Raw genomic sequence first — 25,186 nt, 5'->3', positions numbered from 1 at the left:
AACTTTGTGCATAATTATTAAAGCTGCCATAATTATTAAAGTATATTGTAAGCATAATGCATCGTGCTCTTTTATTAGGGAATACTGGAGAGGTCTGAGACAGAAACGAAACAAAGGCTCAATAATCAGATAGAAAAGCTAGAACGTGAGATATCTCAGCTGAAGAAGAAACTAGAAAGTGAGGTGGAACAAAGACATTCCCTTACCAAAAATCAAGAGGTAAATATAATTATAAATATGCTAAACTTGGTGTAGTGAAAATAAAGCCACAGTTGCATGTCTTCTGCCAGCTTGCAGTGCATTGGTTTTTATATGTGAAATTTATAAACATATTTGGTCTTTGTGCCATTTGTGAATAATTACAAGTTTAAGAACCTTGTTCTTTCAGGTTCATATCCTGGATCTTAAGAGGCAACTCGAGACTGAGACAAACCGTCACATTAACACAAAGGAACTTTTGAAGAATGCCCAAAAAGAAACTGCGATGTTGAAACAGCAGCTTAACAATACGGAGGCTCAGCTAGCATCTCAGTCATCACAGAGGGCTCCAGGGAAAGGCAAGAGATTTTTCTACGTTGAATTTCTCTTTATGTTAAGCATTGCTGTCTGAAGAATGGTAAAATTCATAATTCATAATAATTTAGAATTAGGATGATAGTGCACTAAATAATAAACCTCTTCATTATTACAGTCACATATTCAAATGAATGATAACCAGGATGATTTGATAAAATAAAATTAATGCCCAAGCAGTCTGTGACAAAGGGGAGAAATAAAGCCAAATTTATTAAAGGATCCCTTTCATTTTTATTTGAAAGAACCTAAGTCTTTTACTTATTTTTAAATAGCCTTTTTTTTTTTGTTTGGATAAACAATGTTTATCGTAAGCCCCTATTGATTAAGGCTGACAATTTTTTTTAGGGAAGCTTTGTGAGGGTGATTGTTTTTTCCATGTTATTATGCTAAAAAGACTTCAGATTTTCAACAGAATAATGGTGTAAAAAATTGAATTAAATGTGATTGGTTAATTACTGTGTTTTAATATTATAGGTCAGCCTAGTACAAGTGAAGATATGGATGATCTTGTAAGTCGATTAAGACAAGCTGACGAACAAGTTAATGACCTGAGAGAAAGACTCAAGACTAGTTCTAGTAATGTGGAACAGTACAGGGCCATGGTTCTTAGTCTAGAGGAATCCCTTAATAAGGAAAAACAGGTAAGGAGTTACCATTGTTTATTAGAGCAAAAACAGAAACAAAATGAAGATGGTTTGGTTGTGGGTTTTTTTGTACTGTAGTCTGTAGGATTATGGGAGGAATTTAAAAAAAAAATCAACTAAAGTTAGTTTAGAAGGCATTAGAATATAATGTAGTAAGACAATTTGTAATTTTCAACATTTTCAGTGTTGTTCTAAATGAGATGCTGAGAATACCTATTCTGGCTTTAAAATGTTAATAAAATACTGGTTTCACATCAGAATACCATATTTAAATGCAAAAAAAAAGTTGATCTCTTATGATGGATTTTAATGAAGGTGACAGAGGAGGTTCGTGCAACAGTTGAAGCTCGTTTGAAGGAATCCTCAGAGTATCAAGCACAGCTGGAAAAGAAGCTGATGGAGTCAGAGAAAGAAAAGCAAGAACTGCAAGAGGAGAAGCGTAAAGCTGTGGAGAATATGGAACAACAAGTAATGCGCTGAATGCCCCCTCCCTTAAGCTCCCCTGTAGAAAGTCCATGAGAATACGCTTTTACATAATTCCCTAAACTTCAGTTTGTGTCCAAAACGAAATCTTTTAGGATGTACTAAAGGCTAACTAGATTTGAGAGGTTTCCAAACTTGAGTAGTACATTAACCTTATCACTTTATTAGGGGGATTGTGTGTTTTAAAGCCGTATCTTCCTGAACTTTGAGCACTGTTTGCAGAAAAACATCAGTAAAAGCCTTTGAGAAGGGTTTCAGTAAACTTTTTTTTGGAACGCGAGCCAAACCCAAATTTGTAGCATGCATGTATTTTAGAACCAGAGCGGTCTATGCCCTTGTTTGTCTGATTTATATTTGGGCTGTTACTGGGGTTGAAAGAAACAAGATTGCTGTAAGTAGAATTACTGCAGGCCTGACTCTGAAGAACAGTAATACATTTTTACCAGGAAAGAGCTCTGTATATTAATAAGTCAAAATCTTGAAAGTATTTCTCTTTAGATTAAAATTAGTATGGAAAAACAAATAAACAGGCAAATCACCCTTTGGTTCTACGTTATTTACAACTGTGTCCATTCAAAGCCTTGCTGTGTTCAATACTCTCTAAAATACTTTGCCGTTTAGTCTTGGTTTTGTTTTATTTTTGTTGTTGTTGTCCCCCCCACCCCTCCTACCCTACCACTGTAGCTGTCGGAACTAAAGAAGAGTCTGTCAGCCGTGCAATCAGAAGTTCAGGAAGCTCTTCAGAGAGCCAGCACAGCTCTCAATAACGAACAACAAGCCAGACGTGACTGCCAGGAACAAGTATGTTTATAGTATTTGTCTATTTTAGCCAGAGGTAGTAAACTCAATGTTAGTTTTTCATTGTTTTTGAGTTGAACGTAAAGCATTTTCTTAAAGGTCATGCTGCTAATCAGACTTGTGGAGTCAAGAGAAGCACTAGACGAGCAATTTCTCTGTTTTGTGAACAGCTGCTAATTTAGCGCGTCACTCCTCCACCTGATCAAACATTGTGGTAATATCAACTGAACTGACTTTGAATATTAAGTTGTGCTGCAAGCACAGTTTGTGTCACGTTTAAAAAACAACAGAAGATGAAAGGGATTACCATTTCTAAGGTCTTTAAAAAAAATTGATTGGGGAATGTAAGTAACTGTTTTTAATGAATTGCCACCTCACTGTCCTGAGTGGGGAGTGAAAAAGAAAACTGAGCTCTCACAACAAGACAATGAGGCAAATATCTTTCTAACCCGAAACATAGTTGTCATCTTTTAAAAATGGGGCCATGCGTTATTTAGCCGTACCTGATAGGATTGTCTTGTTACTGTTTTTTAAAGAGAATCTACTTTTCTGCAGGTGAGAATTCCAGCAAAGCTGGTTAGTGTAAAAAATGCAGAAAAAATTTTTTGCTGTTGCTTAATCAAATACAAAATTTAATAGAGAACCATTTCCTTCTTTTTTTTTTTTAGCTAATACTGTGACCGTAGCCTGTCCTTACCTTTTTAACCTCATGCAGTAAATATCTTTGCTCTTTATCTTTCTGTCATTCACATGGATGTTTTTAGATGAATGGATGCCTCTTATCCATGCAGAATCTACAAGAAGAGGTTTGATTGTAGAATAACTATAGAGAGTGTGTCCTCCTCCTAGCCACTCAAAAAAAGTTATTTCAGATTCTGTCTTGAAAATAGTAATTTCTCTATATCCTCCTTTTTTTTTTTTCTTCGTATTTGAATCACCAGGGTTTTGGCCAGTGGTTTTCTTTTTGATTAGTGGTTACTGATTTTGTCTAGAACTTGAGAATCTCTTTGTACCTGTCAAACATATAACATTAAAGGTAATAGAATGTATTTTTTATGTTCTTTTCTGCAGGCAAAGATGGCTTCTGAAGCTCAAAATAAATACGAAAGGGAATTAATGCTCCATGCTGCTGACGTTGAAGCATTACAGGCTATTAAAGAGCAAGTTGCCAAGAATACAGCGGTACGGCAGCAGCTGGAGGAAGCTGCTCAGAAAGCTGAGTCTGAATTGTTAGAGTGCAAAGCATCCTGGGAAGAGAGAGAGAGAATGATCAAGGTATGATTATTTTTATGGTTTCGGTGTTGGGTTTTTTTTCAGTTAACAGCCTTTATGGAATTCAGTCATTGAACAATTTTGTTGTAGGATGAAGCTTCAAAACTTGCATCCCGCTGTGAAGACCTGGAAAAACAAAATCGATTGTTACATGAACAGCTGGAAAGCCTGAGTGATAAGATGGTGACCTCTATGAAAGAAGCCATGCCAAGTGCAGTGAATGTTTCTCTGAATGAAGAAGGCAAATCCCAGGAACAAATCTTAGAAATTCTTAGGTAAATTTAGCTCAGGGCTCCTTCTCTTGGTGGTTATAAATTCAGTTGCCAAATTAAATAGTTATGTATTACTTTATATTTGAAGGATAATGTATAGAATTTGAGATACTTAAGTGCTCTTTTGCTAGGTAGGAGGTGGTTGTTCTGCATCAGTAACTAATTGAGGGGATTTCTTTCTACTCCTAGGAAAAAACTGAGAGTCAGTTGTGACAGGAAGCTGAATCAGATTTTAGCAAATGTGATTAGCAAGAAAGTTTTAGAGGTGATTTTTTTCCCATTGTGGTTCTTAGGGGGTTTATGTAGATTTTCAAGGACTTTTATCTAGGACTTTCTTTTTTATCTTTCTGAACCAATTTCTATACCCAGTAGGCCATCAGATATAAGATGCTTCAACTTAAAGTGCTTTATTTTGCATTTTCATTGACGTGACGTGACGTGTTGTTCATTTTCTTACTGCAGATTTATACGTCGGGAAAAGGAGATTGCAGAAACTAAATTTGAGGTGGCCCAGGTGGAGAGTTTGCGTTACCGTCAGAGAGTGGAGCACCTGGAAAGGGAACTCCAGGAGCTGCAGGACAGTCTCAATGCTGAGAGAGAGAAGGTGCAGGTATGGTGGGATATTGCTGCTTATGATTTCAGTGGGGAGAGAGGGCTGTTTTCTGTGTTCTACTCTTTGCTGCCTGTGCCCAAAAATGAAGTTTTGGAACAATCAGGAGCTTTTAAACTGAGGTTGCTACATAGCCAAATGGAGGATCTTGTTTTGAGTCCTGTTAAGCAGTGTGGCAATTCCAAAAATAAAATAAATAGGGGAAATAAAGCTAACTTCTCTCTTCTCCAGCCCCCCTGCCCCTCATTTTTTAAGTGTTAATTACTTGTTTTGAATGTACATGTGAGATAACGAATGCCATGATATCTTGCTAAGATAATGTTATGCCAGATTCAGGTACATATATATGCATGTGCAAGCAGAGCAAATGACTGACTTAAATCTTTTCCAAAGGTAACAGCAAAAACCATTGCACAGCATGAAGAATTAATGAAAAAAACTGAGACCATGAACGTACTGATAGAAACCAACAAGATGCTAAGAGAAGAGAAGGAGAGGCTAGAACAAGAGCTTCAACAAATTCAAGCCAAGGTTAGTACTGAGGTTCATGTAAATCTTTCAGATATTCAAGCTGATGAGTTAGTGTCTGGATATACCATTGCTCATTACAATAAATACGTTATTTAGATTGTGATTATTCGGTTACATCATACACAGATGGATAAGGAAACTTTCCACTTAGAATTTTAGAAGATGTTGGTCCACCTACAACGTTGGAAAGTTTAAAATTCAGTTTCATTTTTATGAAACTGGCAATCAGCATTTATCCAGCAGCAAAGACTTTATCAGCAGATAAATGAAAAATGGCACAGGAATACATATAAAACAGACCACGGCTTTATTAAGAGCTTAAGAGGGAGATACATGCCTCTCTCCATTTCTACATGCCAGTTATTTTAATGGCATCCAGTGCAGTGTTGCTTGGCTTCTAACATGTAATTAATAATATGTTTCCTGTTCCAAAGTACAAAAAGTACCAATCTAAGATTGTGAAGTCATGCCTGGATTTTTTTTTTTTTTCCTCTCTGTAGGATCATCCCCTGCTCTTGGTCCCCATCCCTTTCCCTGCCCCCAGCTGGCCCCTGGGAGGCAGAGAGTTGAAAAGAAGCTCTATCATGACTTTTTTAGGGTGTTGGTTTTGCTCTCTCTGTCCGTCTTACCATCATTGTTCAAGCCGTACCATATTCCGTTTCCTTCAGTCTTGTGAGATCCAGAGATTAATCCCCAGTTGTGTTTTTTCAGGTACGCAAGCTTGAGGCAGACATTCTGCCTCTACAAGAGTCTAATGCTGAACTGAGTGAGAAAAGTGGAATGTTGCAGGCGGAGAAAAAGCTTTTGGAAGAAGATGTTAAACGCTGGAAAGCCCGGACTCAGGTGGGGAATGCATGTTTTCAAATATGTTGGGGGGGGAAGAACTGAAAAAAAAGTTCTAAATGTTCTTAACAACAACAAACTAAGAAATGTATATTTGAATTATAAAGCATTGCTTATGCAGCTTCAAAATAGGCTATTCTAATTCATAGGCATTCTAAATCAAAATGCAACAGTAGTAGCTCTAATTCAAAGAGATTTTTCTGGATATAACTGTATAATCATCTTACGAAAATGCAAATTATTTTCTCAACCTTTCAGCATTTATTGAGTCAACAGAAGGACACCGATCTGGAAGAGTATCGTAAGCTGCTTTCAGAGAAGGAGGCAAACACCAAGCGTATACAACAAATGAGTGAAGAAACAGGCAGGCTTAAAGCAGAAATAGCCAGGTGTGGTATAAGTCAATTAGTAAAAAGTTTTGTGCAAAGTATTTTAAATAAAGCTGTATCTGGAAGTGTAATTTCTTAGCTGTCTCTACATAACTATGAACCTTTGGTATTCCTACTGCAGCTTGATAAGGTAAAATGAAGTGAGAATTGGTTTGGAAGTTGTCTTTTAGCTGAACTTATTCTAAATTAATTTTGTAGAATAATTTGTATTCTACAAATACCCATATGTATTGCACAATTCTAGAAAACATAATTCACTACAGGTAGTACCTGTGTTATTACGTAAATGATCAACATTGAAATGTATTAATTATTTCAAACATCTCATTTGCATCTTCCTCCAATCTCTTGTTATTTAGAACTAATGCATCCTTGACTACAAGCCAGAATGTTGTTCAGAGCCTGAAGGATGAAGTAACTAAAATAAGAACAGAAAAGGATACTTTGCAGAAAGAACTAGATGCTAAAGTGGCTGACATACAAGAAAAAGTGAAAACTATAACACAGGTCAAGAAAATTGGGCGCAGGTACAAGACTCAGTATGAGGAGCTGAAAGCACAGCATGATAAGGTAGATACACTTTTTCTTTGTTTGCAAAGAAATTCTGTTTAAAAAGTATGTTTTCATCTAGAGTCGCGTATAATCTAGCCAATGATCTTCATGTTCCCTTTGTATAATATTGTGTGAATATTTACCCGTGAAGAGAAAAGCAGAAAATTACATTGTTTATTCTGCCGTTAGCTCAAACTGCCACAAAGCGTGAGCTGCATGTCACTTAATACTCTGCAGCACTCTTAACAGAGCTTCAGAGTTCATTAGAGTTCCTGGGTTTTGCCTGGAACTTTTTAAATGATCAGTTTGCATGCAGAAGCAACTTCTGAAAGTAGTGACGTACTAATCAGATAGTACCCTTTAGCCTCATACCGTTTTACGTGTTTCAGATGGTTGCTGAGGCATCAACTCAGCCTTTAGTAGAACAACAAGAAGAACAAGTTTCTGTCCAGGAAGTACAAGAGCTGAAGGACACCCTCAGTCAAGCTGAAGTAAAGACAAAGGCTTTGGAGGCTCAGGTTGAAAGTTTACAAAAGGTAAGAAGAGTGAACTATTTCAGAGTATCGTACTCTACTGCAGTCTTAAATGCCTAACTGTGAAAAATGTGAGGGTGTTTTTGTGTGTGCAGGTATGCACAGAAATATGTGAAGTGACCCATTTGTGCTTTTACCTTGTTGAGAAAGAGGGAACTTAAACCTGTCTCACGCTGTTTCTTGGAATAAATAAGTGGGAAAGAGAATGCTGTTCTGTCAACTGTTGCATTCAGAGAGGACTGTACTCCTCTACTGTTGATTAGAAGCTCTTTAACATTGATACAGTGGCCAGAATAATATTAGGTCCTTGGAATTTTTTAGGCTATATATTATGCCAAAGTAGCTGGTTATGGACAAATAGCTGCAATCTCTCTTTCTCTCTCTCTCTCTAGACTGTAGCAGAAAAGGAAACTGAAGTTAGAAATCTTCAGGAGCAGATAACGCAGCTACAGTCAGAACTTGCTCGTTTGCATCAAGATCTGCAAGAGAAGACTACACAGGAAGAACAGCTCAGGCAACAGATCACTGAGAAGGAAGAGAAAACCAGGAAGACCTTGCTTGCGGCCAAGCAGAAAATTGCACAGTTAGCTGGTATTATTACATTTTTTTTCTGTCCTTAAGGTGTCATCTTCTGTTTGCTTTTTGGGAAAGCATTTAGAGAGGATGCTTGGGAAAATATGGCCTACTTCATATTTTACTTAAAAGATTTTTTTCTGGATTAGATGATTAGATGTTACAGGAATTGTTCTAAAACTTAAATTATAGTCCTTCAGGAGATGATAGAAGTACATAATTATCTGTACACTGCAAGGCGGGCGCGGGGGGGAAGTTTTGCTTAGTTTTGGCCAAGTTGATCACAAAAGGTGATCCTTTTGTTCATTAGAGCAGATTGACCCTGCCAACAGCTTGGGTAATTCTCCCCTTCCTTCTTCCCTAAGTGTACAGGTGCAAAACATATTACTTCCTCTGTTTTTAATTGATGTTGAGAGGAATGATGGTGCAAGGGCTTGCTGAAAACGTCGTGTTCTTTTGTGACTACTTTTTAATTTAAATTTTTATTTATATATATTTATTAGACATTTTTAATCAGAAAAATGGCATGTGAAAGTTAAAATTACCTCTGAGAGCTCCATCAATAGCTCAACATTTTTAAGATTTCAAAATCTTTCAGTAACCCGTTAAGACAGAGAGGTGTTCAGCATACAGACTTAGTAGGCAGCTTTACAGTGGTGAGGCTGGATTCTTTCCTATTCAATTAGGTACAAAAGAACAGCTAACAAAAGAAAATGAAGAGTGGAAGCAAAAGAGCAGTTCATTAGAAGAGCAGAAGACTGAACTGGAGGTGCGGATGAGTGCACTCAAATCACAGTATGAAGGTCGAATCTGCCGTCTGGAAAGAGAGCTTAGAGAGCAGCAAGAGCGACACCATGAACAGCGAGATGAGCCACCAGAATCTACAAATAAGGTACAAAACCCTTTTAGCTAGCTGTGGGAGAGGAAACAAACAGCTTGCACGTCTCGTGACTTCATGACTGAACGAGAACGACAGCTCTCAGTGTGAGCACTATTGTCCAACTTGGTTTGGTTTTGTGTATACGGTAGTTATACTCAGGACTACTTTATGTGAAGATGGTTTTTCTAAGCATCCTAAATAGCACATGGAAATTCTTGTCATAGGATTCCTACACTTTAAAAAATAAAATAAAAAAACCCGAATGAGCCCAACAAACTGAGCTTTCCTATGAAGACAGGCCCAGAGAGTTGGGGTTCTTCAACCTGGAGAAGAGAAGGCTCCAGGGAGACCTTAGAGACCCCTCCAATACCTAAAGGGGGCCTACAGGAAAGATGGGGAAGGGACTCTTTATCAGGGAGTGTAGTGGTAGGATAAAGGGTAAAGGTTTTAAACTGTAATAGGGTAGATTTAGATGAGCTATTAGGAGGAAATTCTTTGCTGTGAGGGTGGTGAGCCCCTGGCCCAGGTTGCGCAGAGAAGCTGTGGGTGCCCCATCCCTGGAGGTGTTCAAGGCCAGGCTGGATGGGGCTTTGAGCAGCCTGGTCTGGTGGGAGGTGTCCCCAGACAGGGAGATTTGGAAGGGTCCCTTCCAACTCTAACCATTCTGTGAGTCTATGATTCTGTGAAACTGTGCTATTGTCCCACTGTTCCCTGGTTTTAGAAATACACAAGTTGGCTTTAGTAAGGATTCAAAACTTAATTTAAAACTTATTTCTTGCCATAGTCAGGGTTCCCAGTGCTAACAAGCATACAGTTACATCATTCACTGTGAATCGGGCAATGAATTGTTTGCACTCTGCTCTCTATTTTTGTCTTTTTATCCATCTGTTCAGTATAATGCGTTCTAGCTTGTATTGTTTCAATAGCTTCAGAAGATACCTGAGAAATTACTAAACTGGTTTACATACTTTGCATGACTGGTATGATTTGTTTTGGAGAATTTGCAATAATCACAGAGTCTTAACTAGATATGCTATCAAGTCTGTTAGAGAAACGATTATTATTAAAGAGATCTGTCTGCTGAAGTGTTTTACCAAATTACTCGCTCTGTTTTTTACTTAATAGGTCCCAGAACAGCAGAGGCAAATCTCACTCAAGTCTGCCCCAGCCTCAGGTGAAAGAGGAATGTGAGTTGAAGGGTTTAGGGGTTTTGCAGAGTTTCTGTGGTTTGTGTTCCCTGGTTTTGTCTTTTATCTAGTTGCTCTTCTTTTTAGTAAACCACTGGCTTTTCACAATTTTTCTTAAGCGACTTTGAAGATACTGATTGATATGAAGTGTTCCTCCTGTTTTCTCAGCTACATTTAATCAGTAAAGCTTTTAGGCTGTTAAATTGTCATATTAACTACCAGAAACAAGATATCTGGGAAACATAAAAGATTTCTTAAATGTTGTCAGAGTTCTTGAAGTTGTACAGTTTTGATTGATTGTTACCTTTAACCTTTTTGGTTTTGTGGAGGGATCTTCTTTGTGCAAGAATCTCAAACGTGAGAAACGGACAAAATAGATGGTAACTCTAACAACAGATAAAATAATCAAATGACTAAGCTCTAAAATGGGAAAGATTACTGTATTACTGAGTTTAGGTAACAAACTCCCTTTCGGTTTTTATGACAGCATCCTTTTGAAAGCAAGGCTTTCATAAATGCCTCTTAAAATTTGTCTGATCCTTGTCTCAACAAAGAGATGATACAGCTCTTTAGTGAGTGAATCAGTTAGTTTTAATGTAATAAAGACCCAGCACAGCTAATAGTACAAGCTACGGACTGCTCCTTTAGATCTGCTTACACATCTCTAATTGATTACCTTTGAAAAAACCTGTCAAACCTCTAAGCTGGACAAAATACTGCTGATGGCATAGTGGGTCTGTTTTGGTTTGTTGGGTTTTTTTAATGAATTTTGGAAGACAATTCATTATTCCTTTGTCAGGCTTTTAAATTTTAAACCTTTAAAAATTAGTATTTCTGGATATGATAATATATTTACATTTGGTATTTTTAAAATCTGCTTTCTGCGCTACTGTGATGATACCAATATCCTCTTTTTCAGTGCTAGCACTTCAGATCCACCAACAGCAAACATTAAACCAACTCCTGTTGTGTCAACTCCAAGTAAAGTGACTGCTGCTGCAATAGCTGGGAATAAGTCTACACCAAGAGCTAGTATCCGTCCAATGGTTACGCCTGCTACAGTCACTAATCCTACCACTACTCCAACAGCCACAGTCATGCCTACAACACAGGTGGAGACTCAGGAAGGTAGGCATTTTAGTACGGTATAGGATCTAGTGTAATCATAAGTGCTACCTGTGCCTTGAAATCCCGGTAATTATTAATTTGAAAGTACCTCAAATAGTTTTATTGTCACTGCATCTTTTTCAATATTGCACGTTTATGACCACTTCTGTTGCAACAAAGTTCATGATTCCTCAACTGAAGACGGGTATAAGCAATGTTAACTCAATCTGCAAAACATTGAATCTGCTTATTAGAGCATTCTGAAATGGAGAACTTTATTAGATAATATGAAGACAGTTGAATGTGCTACTGTTTGCCTTTCAGCTATGCAATCAGAAGGACCTGTGGAGCACGTTCCAGTCTTTGGAAGCACTAGTGGGTCTGTGCGTTCCACCAGTCCTAATGTTCAGACATCTCTCTCTCAGCCCATCTTGACTGTTCAGCAGCAGACGCAAGCAACTGCTTTTGTGCAGCCCACTCAGCAAAGTCATCCTCAGATTGAGCCCGCTAATCAGGAGCCATCCCCTACCATTGTAGAAGTTGTACAGAGCTCTCAGATAGAGAGGCCCTCCACATCTACAGCAGTGTTTGGCACAGGTTGGTTTTATTTATAAGCCTACCTTTTTCAATAGTTCCTTTTAAGTAGCTCCATTTGGACCCTTGTCAAACCAGGTCTAACTTCAGCAAAAGAATTGGCTGGGTTTTATTTGTTTTTTTTCACCCTGCCTTAGTTTATGGCACGTTTTGCAGACTTCTGAGGTTAGGCTGCTTTCTTGAGCCTTCAGAAACGGTATCTCTGAAATGCTGTTGTCACTCGTTCCTTAAAATAAAAAATAAAAACTCATGTTTGTTTATCTATTCAGAGCAGCGTAGGGATTTAATACATCAAACTTTGCTGCCTCTGTTTCCATGGTACTGTTGGAGCGACGTTAATTTTAGGAGTCATGAGTAAGCTGCTTAAGCTGGAATATAAAATACAGAGAACTCTAAAGCTACTCAGTGTGATATGCTGTTGCACATCTGTTCGCCCTGCATAGTGTTGATTTTGGTGATGAGCATTTTCCCCAAAATACGCTTTTGTAAACTGCTTTTTTTTTTTTTTTTTGTTTCTCAGCTGTTAAACTTTTAGGTGTGCTTGTTAAAGACGTTAGAAGAAATATTTCAGTTATACCCTGAAGCTTACATTAGGTGTCAATTAGGTTGTGAATATAGGACCAAGAACATAAGACTTGTAACAAAAGGGGCTGGTGTTTTCATGTCCTAGGAAATGGCACAAGGTGATTCTATCTGATTCTATTTGTTATCATTCAGTGCAGAAAAAGAGGCAATCTTCCAGAGAAAAACAGAAAACCTTTTGATTTTCTCGTTTGTACTTTTGGTGTTCTGGAAGTAAGTGAGAGGCTCTTTTAAGTTTCAGCTACCCCAAGTTCTTCACTGTCCAAACGTCCACGAGAGGAAGAGGAGGATAACACTGTGGAAAACTCAGACCAGATCTCAGAGGAAACAGTGGATGTACCGCTTCCGAAGAAACTGAGGAGCATACAGAGAGTTGGACCTGAGGTTTGGCAAGAACATAAAATGCTACTATTTAATCTGTCTCTTTGGAAGATTTTAATGGAAAGAGCAAGTATATTACTTCAAAGCCAGTCAGTTAATTCTTAACGTGACTTTTTAATCTGTCAGGGAGGAAGCAATTATGTTTGGGTATCATAAAAAGCAGAGGTGATACCAGTTGCAACGAATGATGTAAATCTTAGTGAACTGTAGGATGGAAAAGAAAGAGCTATATCCTAGCATTGAAGAGGAACAAGTTAAAATATTTTTCAGTGTGGTCTGGAAGGTCATTATCTGCAGTTATTCTGGAATAAAATACAGTGTACTTGAGGAGGTGCCAGGGAAGCAAGAGATGAGTTCCATGGAAAAGCTTACAGGAGCTGCATGTGAAGTATTGGTGTGAGAGAATTGTATTTCTCCAGAGCAGAGAAATGGGGTGCAGATAAAAGCAGATCTAAGGAATAAAGGGGAACAAAATGTTGCCCATTATCTTTGTGGGAAAAGATAATGTCTTTGAAGAACCCAACTTTAGAGCGAACTATGTGTTTTAAACAAGAAAAATATATGTTCTTTCAGGAGGAAGTGACAGCAGAAGAGAGCACTGATGGTGAGGTAGAAACTCAAACATACAATCAAGACTCACAAGACTCAATTGGAGAAGTAAGCATATTTGAAAAGAAAAAAATCTTACTTTCAGCTTCAAAATCGCTATCTTCTTTGTTTTTTTTTTTCCCTGAACACTCAATATTTTTAGAAGTGAAACCTCAAATCAGGTTTCCACTGCAGGTTTCCAGTGGAAACCATTTATAACCTTTTAAAGTTTAGACTTGCAGTGTTCAAGGACAGACACTCAATTTTTATTGCACTCTACACAGACCTCTAAAAGTAACATTTCAGAATGTTAATGAAGCTTATGTTATTATGTTAATGAAGTCATGATGTGATAAACAGGGAAAAAAAAAATGTTGGTTTTGTTCTAGTTCTGTAAATTTCCCATTGTAGCTGTATTAGGAAAGCCAAATATAAGTGAAAACCATGAATTTAATCTCCTTTTTACCTGAGAAACAAGCAAAAGTTGTGGTAGTTCTCTAACTTGGCAAAACCTCATGTTGTGTTGTGATATATATTTTCTCCAACCATTGGTAGGCGCTGAGTCTTTAGTCATTCATTTAGTGCTGAATGGAAGGAGGACTGTTTGCTAGCTCTGTGTCTGGCTATCGCGTGAATTGCATTACTGTTCCTCCAGACCAAAAAACTCTAAACCAGCAGCTCAGAGTTCACACTTAGAAGACAGAGATGGTTGTTCCTTCATCCTGGAGAGACACTTAGTTGTCTGCAGTTGCTTGGTGACAATATCTGTAGCATTCTCTTTTGTCCTCTCCTATCTTGATTAATTATTATCAAACAACAATAACCAGCGTTTCTCTTGTAAGCATCAGAGTCTGTTTCTTTTTCTCATTGCCCCATCACCAGCCCTGTGCACTGACAGTAACTGTGGTGGTGTGGAGTGCTCAGAGAGCACCTCTCTGAGTAACCAGGCAATTGTTCTGGCTGGATGTGAAGTAAGGTGTCAGCAATGCTCTGTGTATCTCTGTTTGCTTATTGTGCAGGTCTCGGTGACAGCTCCTTGCTTGTCTGAAATAGGTAAACATTTAGACAGCAGCTTTTTATTGATATACATTCAAATGCATCATATACAAATAAAGTATCCCTAATGATGGCACCCATCCCAGATCACATTTGGAAGTGAAAGACAAAATACTTGTGTTGCAGAGCAGGCCCCTTGTAGAGCAAGGTTGAGAGCTGAGTGGAAACAGGAAACCCTTATAAATACAACGGACCCTTTCTGAAGAGCATTTTTGAGAATTGCATATGCTGCGTTTCATTTTGTTTCTTCTGGTAATTTACTTCTATCGTTTACAGGGTGTTACACAGGGAGAGTACACTCCCATGGAGGATAGTGAAGAAACTTCACAGTCTATCCCAATAGATCTTGGACCTCTTCAGTCAGATCAGCAAAACACTTCTTCATCTCAGGATGGTCAGTCCAAGAGAGATGATGTCATTGTAATTGATAGTGATGATGAAGATGATGATGATGAAGAAAACGAAGGCGAGCAGGAAGTATGTATATCATGGCATTACTTTATTTATGATTTTGTCTTTGATCAGATACAAAGCTCACCTGACAGGACTAATTAATCAAAAATATTTTTTTTACTGTATTTATGTAGCCGGAACGTCTAGTGTTTTAAAGGTACTCAATAATTCAGCTTGATTTTTTTTTTTTAAAGCCATAAAATTCCACAGTGCCTCTAGATTATCTAAGACTATTCAACATAGAAGGGCAGCCTCTGTGAGGAGAGGCTGGGGGCTTCCCTGTGTTGGGAACAGCCTGCTCCAAGCTGGCTCTGCAGTCACCCCACTGCAGGACACAGCTCAGCCCATCATATATAAAAAAGGGCAAAACGCAGCATGGTGGTGTTAGTGTGAGGAGGAGAAAAAAAAATGTGAGAAACAATCCTGTGAACTCCAAAGTCAAAGAAGAATAAGGAAGAAGAGGTGCTCCAGGCATCAGAGCAGATATTCTTTGTAGCCCATGGAAGAGACCACAATGGACCGGGTATTTCCCTGCAGCCTGTGGAGAGGAGGATATTCCCTGGAGGAAACTGCAGCCCACAGGGGAATAGGCCAAGAACCTTGGCCCATGAAGAGGAGCCAACGCAGGAGCAGGTTTATCCTGATGGATGGCAGCCCTTCAATGGGAAGGACCCAGCGGAGCAGTTCCTGAAGGACTGCAGTGTGTGGAGGGGACCCATATGGGGGAAAAAGCGTGAGGAGGAAGGAGCAGCGGAAAGAAACTGCTATGGACTGACCGCAATCTCCCATTCCTCCTCCCCTCTGCCCTACTTGGGATGGGGGAGGAGGAAGAGGAGTTGGGAATGAGGGAGTGAAGTTGAGCCTGGGAAGAAGTGGGGGTGGCTGGAAGGTGTTCTAGTTTTTGTCTTTCTCACCATCCAACTCTGTTTTTAATTGTTAACGAACTAAATTAATTTTGCCCCAGTTAAGTCTGTTTTGCATGTCATGGTAGTTGGTGAGTGATCTGCCTGGCTTTGTCTTGACCCTCAAGCTTTTCCATCTTATTTTCTCCCCTTGTCCTGTTGAAGAGGGAGTGGCTGGGTGGGTGTTGAGCAGCCAGTAAAGGTAAGCTACCACAGCAGGCAAAAAATACATACGTTTCCTCTGTGGATAACAAATGCTGAACATCTTCTGGAAGAGATCCACAGACAGAGGTGGTCTGTGTACCACAAAGTGAAATGTACCACTTCGGGATTTGAAGTTATTCCACTGTGCTTTCTGCGCTTCCTTCAAGGCTTTTTTATGGTCTTGTTATAGGACTATGAGGATGAGGAAGAGGAAGATGAGGATGATGATGAAGACACAGGGATGGGAGATGAAGGTGATGACAGTAATGAAGGAACTGGTAGTGCTGATGGTAACGATGGGTATGAAGCAGATGATGCTGAGGTGAGATTTGTACCTTTCTTATAGCCTGTTAAATTTCTTGAAATAAATTGGTGGTGTAAGGCATCTGCACAGATTTGAATACTTGAGAGAGAAAATCTTGGGATGAATTCATCCCAGAAAATGGAGGCTGCTAGTAGGTGATAGTAATTTCTGTTATAACCGGTGTTTTCACAAGAAAAGGCAACGTTGAATGTTTATGAGGGCTGAATGAAAATGCAAAGTACAAGAGCCAGCAACAAATACTGTAGTTGCAGAACTAGTAAGGCAGCTTCGTCAAAAGCTGTATATTTCATTGTCTATTATTATTAAACGATGATGGCTACATCGTTCACAATTGTTTATGTACAGATAGGCAGAACTTCTGAAATTTCACACAGTTGTATACGTTTACCTGACTTTGTAGATATTTACAGAAATATTTTAAGATATGCATATTACTTTGTTTACTTTCTGAATGCTTTTGTACTGCTTTTATATTCTTTTTGCAGCCTATAAGTTGCTTAGTGCTAAGGCATATTACGTTTATGTGGTTTTTTAGGGTGCTGACGGTACAGATCCTGGTACAGAAACTGAGGAAAGCATGGGAGGAGGCGAAAGCAACCAGAGGGCAGCAGATTCTCAAAACAGTGGTATGTTATTCCATGTTGCTCCAAAGTGTATGTCTCTAACATGAAGAAGCTGTTCTGCATGTGTTAAAATATGCACTTAAAATACGCACTGAAGACCTGAAATGTAAACTTGAAGTGTAGATTCTTTTCAAGTGTTCTTTTCTGGATATATTCTACATTCCTTTGAAAACCCGACAAGCTCTGGTTGATATGGAAACTGCTGTTGATGGCTCAGTAGATTAATCTCCTTTGTCTAATTCAGCACTTGAGTAATCAATAGTTTGTCTCGGTGCTGGTCTTGATGTAGCTTGCACAAGTCTTATTTTAAGTAATTTTAAATAACAGTACTGACCTATCCCCACTCTTGCAAGGGTAAAAATATCTCTGTTAATCAGGTAGCAGAATTTGAAGACTTGCCTTCGTGTTTTCAACTCAGTTTGGAGGGCATGGGTTTACTCCTGTATACTTCTGTATGTTTTAGGAGAAGGGAGTACAAGTGCTGCCGAGTCCACTTTTCCTCATGAAAGTTCAAGAGAACAGCAGCCATCGTCGGCCTCGGAGAGACAGACCCCTCGGCCCCCACAGTCACCACGCAGACCACCACATCCATTGCCCCCACGACTAACTATTCACGCTCCTCCTCAAGAGCTGGGTCCCCCAGTACAGGTGTGAACTATCTCTAGCGCTTCAGAAGACTTTAAAAAAAAATTATTGTATGATTTCTTCTAAATAAAACCTAAGTACTCTGCCTGTTGTAAAAACAGATGACATTTATTTAGCATCCTAAAAATGGTAGCTGAGCAAACTGACTTAACATGTCTCATCCTGCAGATTATGGCTGGACAGGGGTCATTAAAAGCAGTAAGGCACTTATGATGGATTTGTATCTTGAAATTTTTAATACCGGCATTCTTTCAGTCAGTGACTGCTGATATTTCCACTACAAAAGCTGTTCTTGGACAGGCTGTAACTCAGACAGATTGTCAGGGGTTTTTATTAGTCTCTGCCCCAATGAAAAGGGATGTTGCCATTCATTTTCTAAGCTAAACCTTTCGTAGTCAGTGATTACAATCCACTGATTCACAACCCATGATTACGCTTTGACGTAGACCTATAGATGTTGTAAATTAAAACAGCACAAACTGAATTTTGCAAAAATATCCTGACTGAAATTATCCTTTACCGTTAACTTGTTCTGAGGCTTGGAGCTGCAATATTTCTGTGTTCAAGTTTTCTGTCCTCAGTAGAAAGTTGAATAAGATAGTGATGTCACTTCCCCAGAATTTAAACCTGCATGATTCTCCTTCACGGTTAGAGCAGGCAGCAGATACGAGATGTGGCATAGCTGCTGCTATGGTCTGTTCTTTAAGAAGGCGTGATGCTGTACCTAGTAGTATTGTACACTTAGTCATTTAGCCACTATCCTTGGCTCTGATTGAATAATTGTATGTTGTTAGAATTCCAGGAAAGCATTCATGCTATTTTTTCTTTACTCTAAAGAGAATCCAGATGACTCGAAGACAGTCGGTGGGGCGTGGACTTCAGCTGACCCCTGGTATAGGTGGGATGGTAAGTATGTGAGAGTCTGCTACTAAAAACCTGCATTGAGGGAACCTTCACAACTCTTGGGCTTTATTTTGTTTTTTAAAGAAGTCTAGCTACTGACTTCAGGGATGAGATGGTCTCTGTAGCCTTGCAGGTAATATCTTGGTCCTGTTAATTTCTGTATTAATGGAAGGCAGGAAGAAATTGAGTTGGTTTTGTCCAAGGCAGTTTAAATTACTTGTTTTTTAGAGTCAGTCTTTTAAAGTGGATATGTTACTGAAAAAAATAATACAGATGTTTTCAGCCTCATCCTGAAGGAATTTCAGCTAATTCTTCAGCTAATTTTGAGCCTTTAATTCAACTTCAGCTGTATTTGACAGAACAAATGCCAAGTTCAGTGAGGAAGGGGAGAGAGACGGACTAACTGACTAAAAACATATCTTTTCTGAGATCAAAGGCATCAGCTCAGATTTTTTTATTTTGCTTGGCTTGCGTGTACCTGCCATTCCATTTCTCATTGGGACCAGCCTCGGTACCTACTGCGTTTTGCCTGCACAGTAACTGAGCACATGGGAGGGACCTTACAGGTACTTTGGAGGGAAAGGTTTGAAAGATAAGAGAGGAAGACAGGGAGATGAAGAGCATGCCTTGTGTAGGGCAAGGGAAGAGGGAGCTGAGGTTTCTGGCTTTGGAGGCAATGCAGGAGCAAAGGACGCAAGTCTATAGGGAACAGATTATTTGATTCACATTTTGAAAAATCCCATATGCTGGGTACGTTACAACAATCCAGATTAAGACAGATGATTCCTGTCTTATTTATGAATGTGTCACCCTAAGATTCCTTTGTAGTCAACAGGGAGGCGTGGCACTTTGGTAGAATGATTTCATAGAGTTGATGTCTAAAAATCCTTTGAAAGATGAGGGCCCTGCAAATGTATAGTTTTTAGTTTGGTTTGGCGTTTTTTTTATTGCCTTTAAGGTTGATCTATCTAATGAGCTGAGATTTAGATGTCTGAAATTAGACAAGAATTTTATTAGAGCTAAATGTGTCTTTGTTTTGCTGGACAATGTGGAAAAAGCAAACCAGCCTTTAACTCGGCTTGGTAGAAACTGGAAGGACATTGTGGGCTCTCATATCAGTCTCTTTTTTCCAGCAGCAACACTTCTTTGATGATGAGGACAGAACAGTTCCAAGCACACCAACTCTTGTCGTTCCACATCGTACAGATGGATTTGCAGAAGCCATACAGTAAGTAGATAGAAAAAAAGAAAAAAAAGGCATCTATTTCTTTCTATTTTTCATTGTAATGAAGATAAATTCAAATGAAATGAACTTGTGATTGGAGTAACGTGCTCAAAGGTGCTCAGTAGTATGATACATGACTGCATCTACAAATAAGTAATTGTTTCAACGGTGTATCATGAAACTTGCCAGCAAATTAGGAGGCTGATGATCTCCAGTGTTTTGTAACACACTTGACTTAAGGGGAAAAAAAAAAAGGTTTCTTCTGTTTCAATTCCTTCCCCATCCCTCCTCCCCGCTTCCCCACAAATATTACCAATAAAAGTAGGGAAACTTCTCTCCATTTTTGGATGTGTGACGGTTCTGGACATGTTCATCAATCCACTTAAAATTGTAAGAATTCATAAGATGAATAAGTCAAGACTATTCTCTTCACTGTTTTACTGATTTCAGATGCAGTCCAAAGAAGTTTGTGAAAGTATTTGCTATTTAATTAGCAGTATTTTAACTTACGGTCAGTTCATTTTGTCTCGTGCATAATGTCTTCTCTTGTTTTGGTCCGTCGTCTTTTTTTCTTTCCTGAGCATTGGAAAAATTGCAGAATTCCTTAAATCTTTATTTTGATAGTTCCCCCCAGGTAGCTGGAGTTCCTAGATTCAGATTTGGACCCCCTGAAGACATGCCACAAACTAGCTCAAGTCACTCTGACCTTGGTCAGCTTGCATCCCAAGGAGGTAAAACCATTTCTGTTCTTTCTTTTCCATGGTGGTGGGAGTGAAAAACAAATAATGCAGCCAATAAAATGCAGTTCTACTTCGTGTACTTGTTGAAGTGTGGAAACCTGCGACTCTTAAATAATTGCCAGCAGAGACAGACTAATGGAAAGGAAAAAGGTGTTTCCTTCAAGCTGCTGCACTTCTGTTTGTAATACAGTTTAAAAAGTAGAATGCTTCTGTGGGTGGGAACAACAGACTTGTGAACCAGAGAAGCTGAAATTTAATGTGGGACAAATTGCCTGCTGGGCACAAGAAACTTCATTTAAGGAGAAATGAAATATTGAAGGAATGGCTTTTAGCTTTATTTTCACTGTTGATTGTAGCTTTCCTGTAGTAAAATAATAGGGGGAAGCAGCAAACGCAAAGAAACCTTTGGGATATCTCCTTACCTGCTAAGAGATGGCTGGGCAATTTGTCTGGTGTCGTCTTTGCTGTTGTCCCTTTCCCCTGCATCCCTGCCAGCATGGAACAGTATGCTGTTTGAAGAAAGCTCACAGCAACATAATGGCATAAGAAAAGGATGAAAGTAAAACAAGTAGTAATATTTTCATCAAGGTTTTTACCTTCCGATAAATTGTAATTAGCTCTGGCAGTAAGTCAAAACAACTTAAAACACAAAAATCTCCATATTGTACAAATCACTGGATTTCATCAAGTGTACAGAGAGAAGACAGCAGTTAATCTGTTTTTTAGCTGGCTATTTTAATTGTGACTAAAACTTTGTGTTGCAGGTTTAGGAATGTATGAAACCCCACTATTCCTTGCTCATGAGGAAGAATCAGGTGGTCGCAGCGTTCCAACAACACCATTACAAGTAGCAGCACCAGGTAAGTGGCAAGAAATTTGCAAGCTGAAGTAAAAGCTGGAAACCTTCACTTTCTGGAAAAGAATTCGATTATTGTTGTTATAGTGCTTATTGCTGCATCAGTATTCCAGTAACCCTTTCCCCAACGTGCCGAAGATTTCCGTAAATTTTCTGTAGGAAATTCAAATTAACTCTATGTTTATTAAACTACCTTTCTTGTACAGTGACAGTTTTTACGGAAAGTGCATCAGCTGACGCCTCGGAGCATGCTTCCCAGTCTGTCCCCATGGTAACGACATCCACTGGCAATCTCTCCACCACTACGGAGCCTGGAGCCGGTGATGATGGGGATGAAGTTTTTGCAGAGGCAGAATCTGAAGGGTAAACTGTGACTTGTTTGGTTCACTAAGACTTGATGTCATGTTATTTTTAATGATTTATTTTCATCCGAGTGTGCCTGTGATTAATTTTCAGTTTAGCCTGTGCTGGTAGGAGGGACAGCTCAAACAGGATTTTGGTAGATTTGTGAAGTAGCTAAATCTGACCTTTTTGTCTAAAACCAAAGATTTTCTTCTGATTTTCTCCCTTCTGATTTACTATAGCTAATATTAAAGTCACACAACAAAAAAAAATATTTCTGTATTTTTTCAGAACGCAAAGGGCTCTGGACTAGTCAAACACTGATGGTAAAGGCCCCGGTGCGGTCTGTGGAATAAAGGCTAAAGCATTTTGTTCATAGAGAAAATCACTCCTTGTTACAAAACAAGCATACACAATGAAGTCATCCAGTAAAGGCAATGCCAAAGTATGAAAAGATGTAGCACAAGAGAGGGGGATAACCACTTCTTAAGAATTTGATGGACAAATGATTTTGTCTTACACTTTGCAAGTGCAACTTTTAATATTTATAATAATTGCTTTTATTACGACTAAATACATTAGAAATCCAAAAGGGGATATGTTATCATCTTATGCTGTCTTTTACTTTTGATTTTTATTGGTTGCATAATAATAAAAGATGTTTAGTTCACAATTTACCTAAACTTTTATCTACTGATTGCAGGAGGTAGGAGGTTTGCTCATAAAAAATTTAAATGTTATTGCTGCGAGTTAAATAAGCCACACAGTTTTCTTGATGCAGCACCAACTTGGATTGCAGTAGCCTGCCTACGAGTAGATAGAGCAGAGGATGGGTTTTCTAATGTTAAGGTCTCAAATTTGTTTCTTACAAAATCATCTGATCTCTAGTGATTAGAAGTATCTCCGTAGAGGAACTAAATGGTTCACAGAACAATCTGTAGTTCAGAATAGACTTTTAGCTTGATAGGAGAGTGAGTCGATCTGTTGCTAGTAGAAAACAGATGGTTTGCCTAATTTATGAGTTTTAGTTATCATCTTCTAACAGTTTTTATGTACTAATCAAAGTAAATAAAATGTATATCAAAAAGTGAGCTGCATTTAAACTACATCCAATGTTTAAATTTTTTTTTCCAGCCCTGTAATGCTTTTTGTATTTTTTCTTCTGAAGATAGAGTCCAAATAACTTAGGTATTGCACCAAGCAATCTTTAGGCATAACTGGTCAGTGGTGATCTCTCCCCTTCATTCTTCTCCTGCCTAAACAGACACACCACTGTCACATTAGGTTTTTTTAGTTATCATTATCAAATAGCTTCTATGACCACTTCTGAAAGACAATTAATATGTCAGCTATGCATCTACAGTTGGGCTGCATATCAAGGAAATTACATTGTTATTTTTCTAAAAGCCAGATAAATCTCTCATGATTGGGGCAGGTGGGAAACAACAAAACAGAATAAAACCTGTGAAAATTTCCAGGGAAATTTTGCATAGGAATCTTTCTGCTCCAAGATGATGCTTTTTTTCCTGAGCTTTTTGACACTATGTGAAAATACATATATGTCTTTCCTCCCCCTCCTCCTTTTCTAGAATTACTTCAGAAGCAGGCCTAGAAATTGATAGCCAACAAGAAGAAGAATCTGTTCAAGCATCTGATGAGTCAGATCTTCCTTCGACTAGTCAAGATCCTCCTTCTAGTTCATCTGCAGGTACGGGTTAATTGCTGGAAACGGTTGTTTTGTACTGTTTCATTACATGTGGGAACATTTTGGACCAGCATCATGCACTGCTGATAGCCAAGATACGCAAAATAGGACAGAACTCTTAGAGCAAGGTCACATTTTGTTTTTAAGACTATAGGCATCAATTTTTTCTTGGACCACAAGAATAATGCTTCAAGGAGCAGAAGTTACTGATACTCAGGTGATTTTGTCCACTGTTATGTGTGATGTCAGATTTAAAAATACTTTTTCATTCAATTAAATCATCAGAGAACAGTAAGTAAATCACTGTTGAGTTACCAGTTTACCACTTAGCATAGGTAATGAAAAAAGTCCCAAACTTACTTGTTTTGAGGCTTTTATTTATATCAGAGATGTCAGTGAAATAAGGGTGCACCTTCATAATTTTAAAGTAAATTCAAGAGCATAACACGTATCAAATCGTGTAAATGTTAACACTGAGAAACTGTACTAGACACAGACGTTCTTTCCTGCATTTCGACTTATTCACAGACACAAGCAGTAATCAGCCTAAGCCATTTCGACGTGTCAGGCTTCAGCCGCCGACATTAAGAACTGGTGTTCGTGGTCGTCAGTTCAACAGACAAAGGGGTAAGTGTTCATGGGTGCCCAAAGTCAGACTCTTTAAAACATGTTTTTAGTACTTTCTTCCTGTGGGGACCATGTATGAATTACTACTTTATAAGCCTGTCTTTGCTTGGGAGACATTAAATAATACAGCATCCCTGACCTATCTTTCAGTATATTACCCTAAGAGCTCTGTAGTTTTGTTTTAGTATGTTAGTTTGAGCCGCTTTTTAGTTAGGCAAACTTTCTTATGTGGCACTTCGTTCTTAGCAGTGGAGAGAGTGTAAAGTACAGTAGATCCTAAACTAAGCAAAGTTTTAAGAAGATCTAAAAAAATAATGTTAGCACATAAGTTCAGAAATCTTTGGTTTTAACATTTCATATCAGTTTCCTGTATGGCACATAGGGATTCCAGTTGTTATCTCACTATGTCTTACACTGATTTAAAAAAAAAAAAAAAACACCAACAAAAAAGGTTTATGGAAGTATTACAGATATTTGTAATGCAATATAGAGTTAAACCATGACAATAAATTATTGTTTGCAACTTCTATATTAAGAAGAATCCTTAGATGAATTGTATTCAGTTTGGCATTATTTTAACATTGTAGAAGATTTGATACTAGCATTGAAATACAGGCATCTGGCATTTTAAAGGAAAAAAAAGAAGCGAGGAGGTAGACCTAGGATAGATTTTCTTTCGAGTCTATCACCATTTCTTTAATAACCAAAGGGAGGGACTAGCTGATTTCAAATATGGTAAGAATGCTTTTGGCACAAGTCAACAACATTCTTTTAAATGACAAAAGCGTAGTGTATCCGTATCACCAGGCTGTAGGGGAGGGAGGGGAAGCTTGGATTTTATCAGAATGCAGTTTATCACTGCAGTAGCGATTCCTTACAGAAGGATGAAGTATCACATGTACCAATGGTTGACTAAAAGGGTGAAAAGGATTTCTATTAATGCATTTGTTTTCTCTCCCAACACAGGTGTAACTCATGCAATGGGAGGCAGAGGAGGCCTGAACAGAGGAAACATTAGTTAAATGATCTGTAAAGTAATTACAGCTGTGTATACAAAAGTGCCAGTTTGCCTGTGGTTGCTTTAGTGTAATGAAGCCAGAGCTTAAAGCAGCATTTTATACTTAGATTTGTGTGCACACATTTCAATGTCCTTATTAATAAAATTAGACAAAATGTCAACATTCA

At 38.4% G+C, this 25,186-nt stretch overlaps 1 protein-coding gene across 2 annotated transcripts in view; it reads left to right on the top strand.

The window, feature by feature from the left end:
* Positions 1-25,182, top strand: part of TPR (translocated promoter region, nuclear basket protein) — a 40,820-nt gene extending 15,638 nt beyond the window's left edge. Inside the window, exons 20-51 of one of the 2 annotated variants that reach the window (XM_063342918.1) lie at positions 79-219; positions 389-557; positions 1,051-1,217; positions 1,536-1,688; positions 2,388-2,504; positions 3,573-3,776; positions 3,864-4,048; positions 4,508-4,655; positions 5,049-5,186; positions 5,898-6,029; positions 6,288-6,418; positions 6,778-6,988; positions 7,360-7,506; positions 7,896-8,094; positions 8,763-8,968; positions 10,082-10,143; positions 11,063-11,271; positions 11,575-11,847; positions 12,662-12,810; positions 13,381-13,464; positions 14,728-14,928; positions 16,201-16,332; positions 16,871-16,961; positions 17,422-17,606; positions 18,441-18,509; positions 19,643-19,734; positions 20,356-20,462; positions 21,236-21,331; positions 21,534-21,690; positions 23,259-23,377; positions 23,903-24,001; positions 24,968-25,182. In XM_063342918.1, coding sequence (XP_063198988.1) covers positions 79-219; positions 389-557; positions 1,051-1,217; positions 1,536-1,688; positions 2,388-2,504; positions 3,573-3,776; positions 3,864-4,048; positions 4,508-4,655; positions 5,049-5,186; positions 5,898-6,029; positions 6,288-6,418; positions 6,778-6,988; positions 7,360-7,506; positions 7,896-8,094; positions 8,763-8,968; positions 10,082-10,143; positions 11,063-11,271; positions 11,575-11,847; positions 12,662-12,810; positions 13,381-13,464; positions 14,728-14,928; positions 16,201-16,332; positions 16,871-16,961; positions 17,422-17,606; positions 18,441-18,509; positions 19,643-19,734; positions 20,356-20,462; positions 21,236-21,331; positions 21,534-21,690; positions 23,259-23,377; positions 23,903-24,001; positions 24,968-25,023 — 4,629 coding nt within the window. In that variant the 3' untranslated portion in view covers positions 25,024-25,182. Of the gene's footprint in view, positions 1-78; positions 220-388; positions 558-1,050; positions 1,218-1,535; positions 1,689-2,387; positions 2,505-3,572; positions 3,777-3,863; positions 4,049-4,507; positions 4,656-5,048; positions 5,187-5,897; positions 6,030-6,287; positions 6,419-6,777; positions 6,989-7,359; positions 7,507-7,895; positions 8,095-8,762; positions 8,969-10,081; positions 10,144-11,062; positions 11,272-11,574; positions 11,848-12,661; positions 12,811-13,380; positions 13,465-14,727; positions 14,929-16,200; positions 16,333-16,870; positions 16,962-17,421; positions 17,607-18,440; positions 18,510-19,639; positions 19,735-20,355; positions 20,463-21,235; positions 21,332-21,533; positions 21,691-23,258; positions 23,378-23,902; positions 24,002-24,967 lie in introns of both variants that reach the window. The other variant, XM_063342917.1, reaches the window with a different exon arrangement.
* The last annotated feature ends 4 nt before the right edge of the window (positions 25,183-25,186 follow it).

Source organism: Chroicocephalus ridibundus, chromosome 8 (genome assembly GCF_963924245.1).
Source record: "Chroicocephalus ridibundus chromosome 8, bChrRid1.1, whole genome shotgun sequence".
NCBI lineage: Eukaryota > Metazoa > Chordata > Aves > Charadriiformes > Laridae > Chroicocephalus > Chroicocephalus ridibundus.
This window is presented reverse-complemented; position numbering and strand designations above follow the sequence as displayed.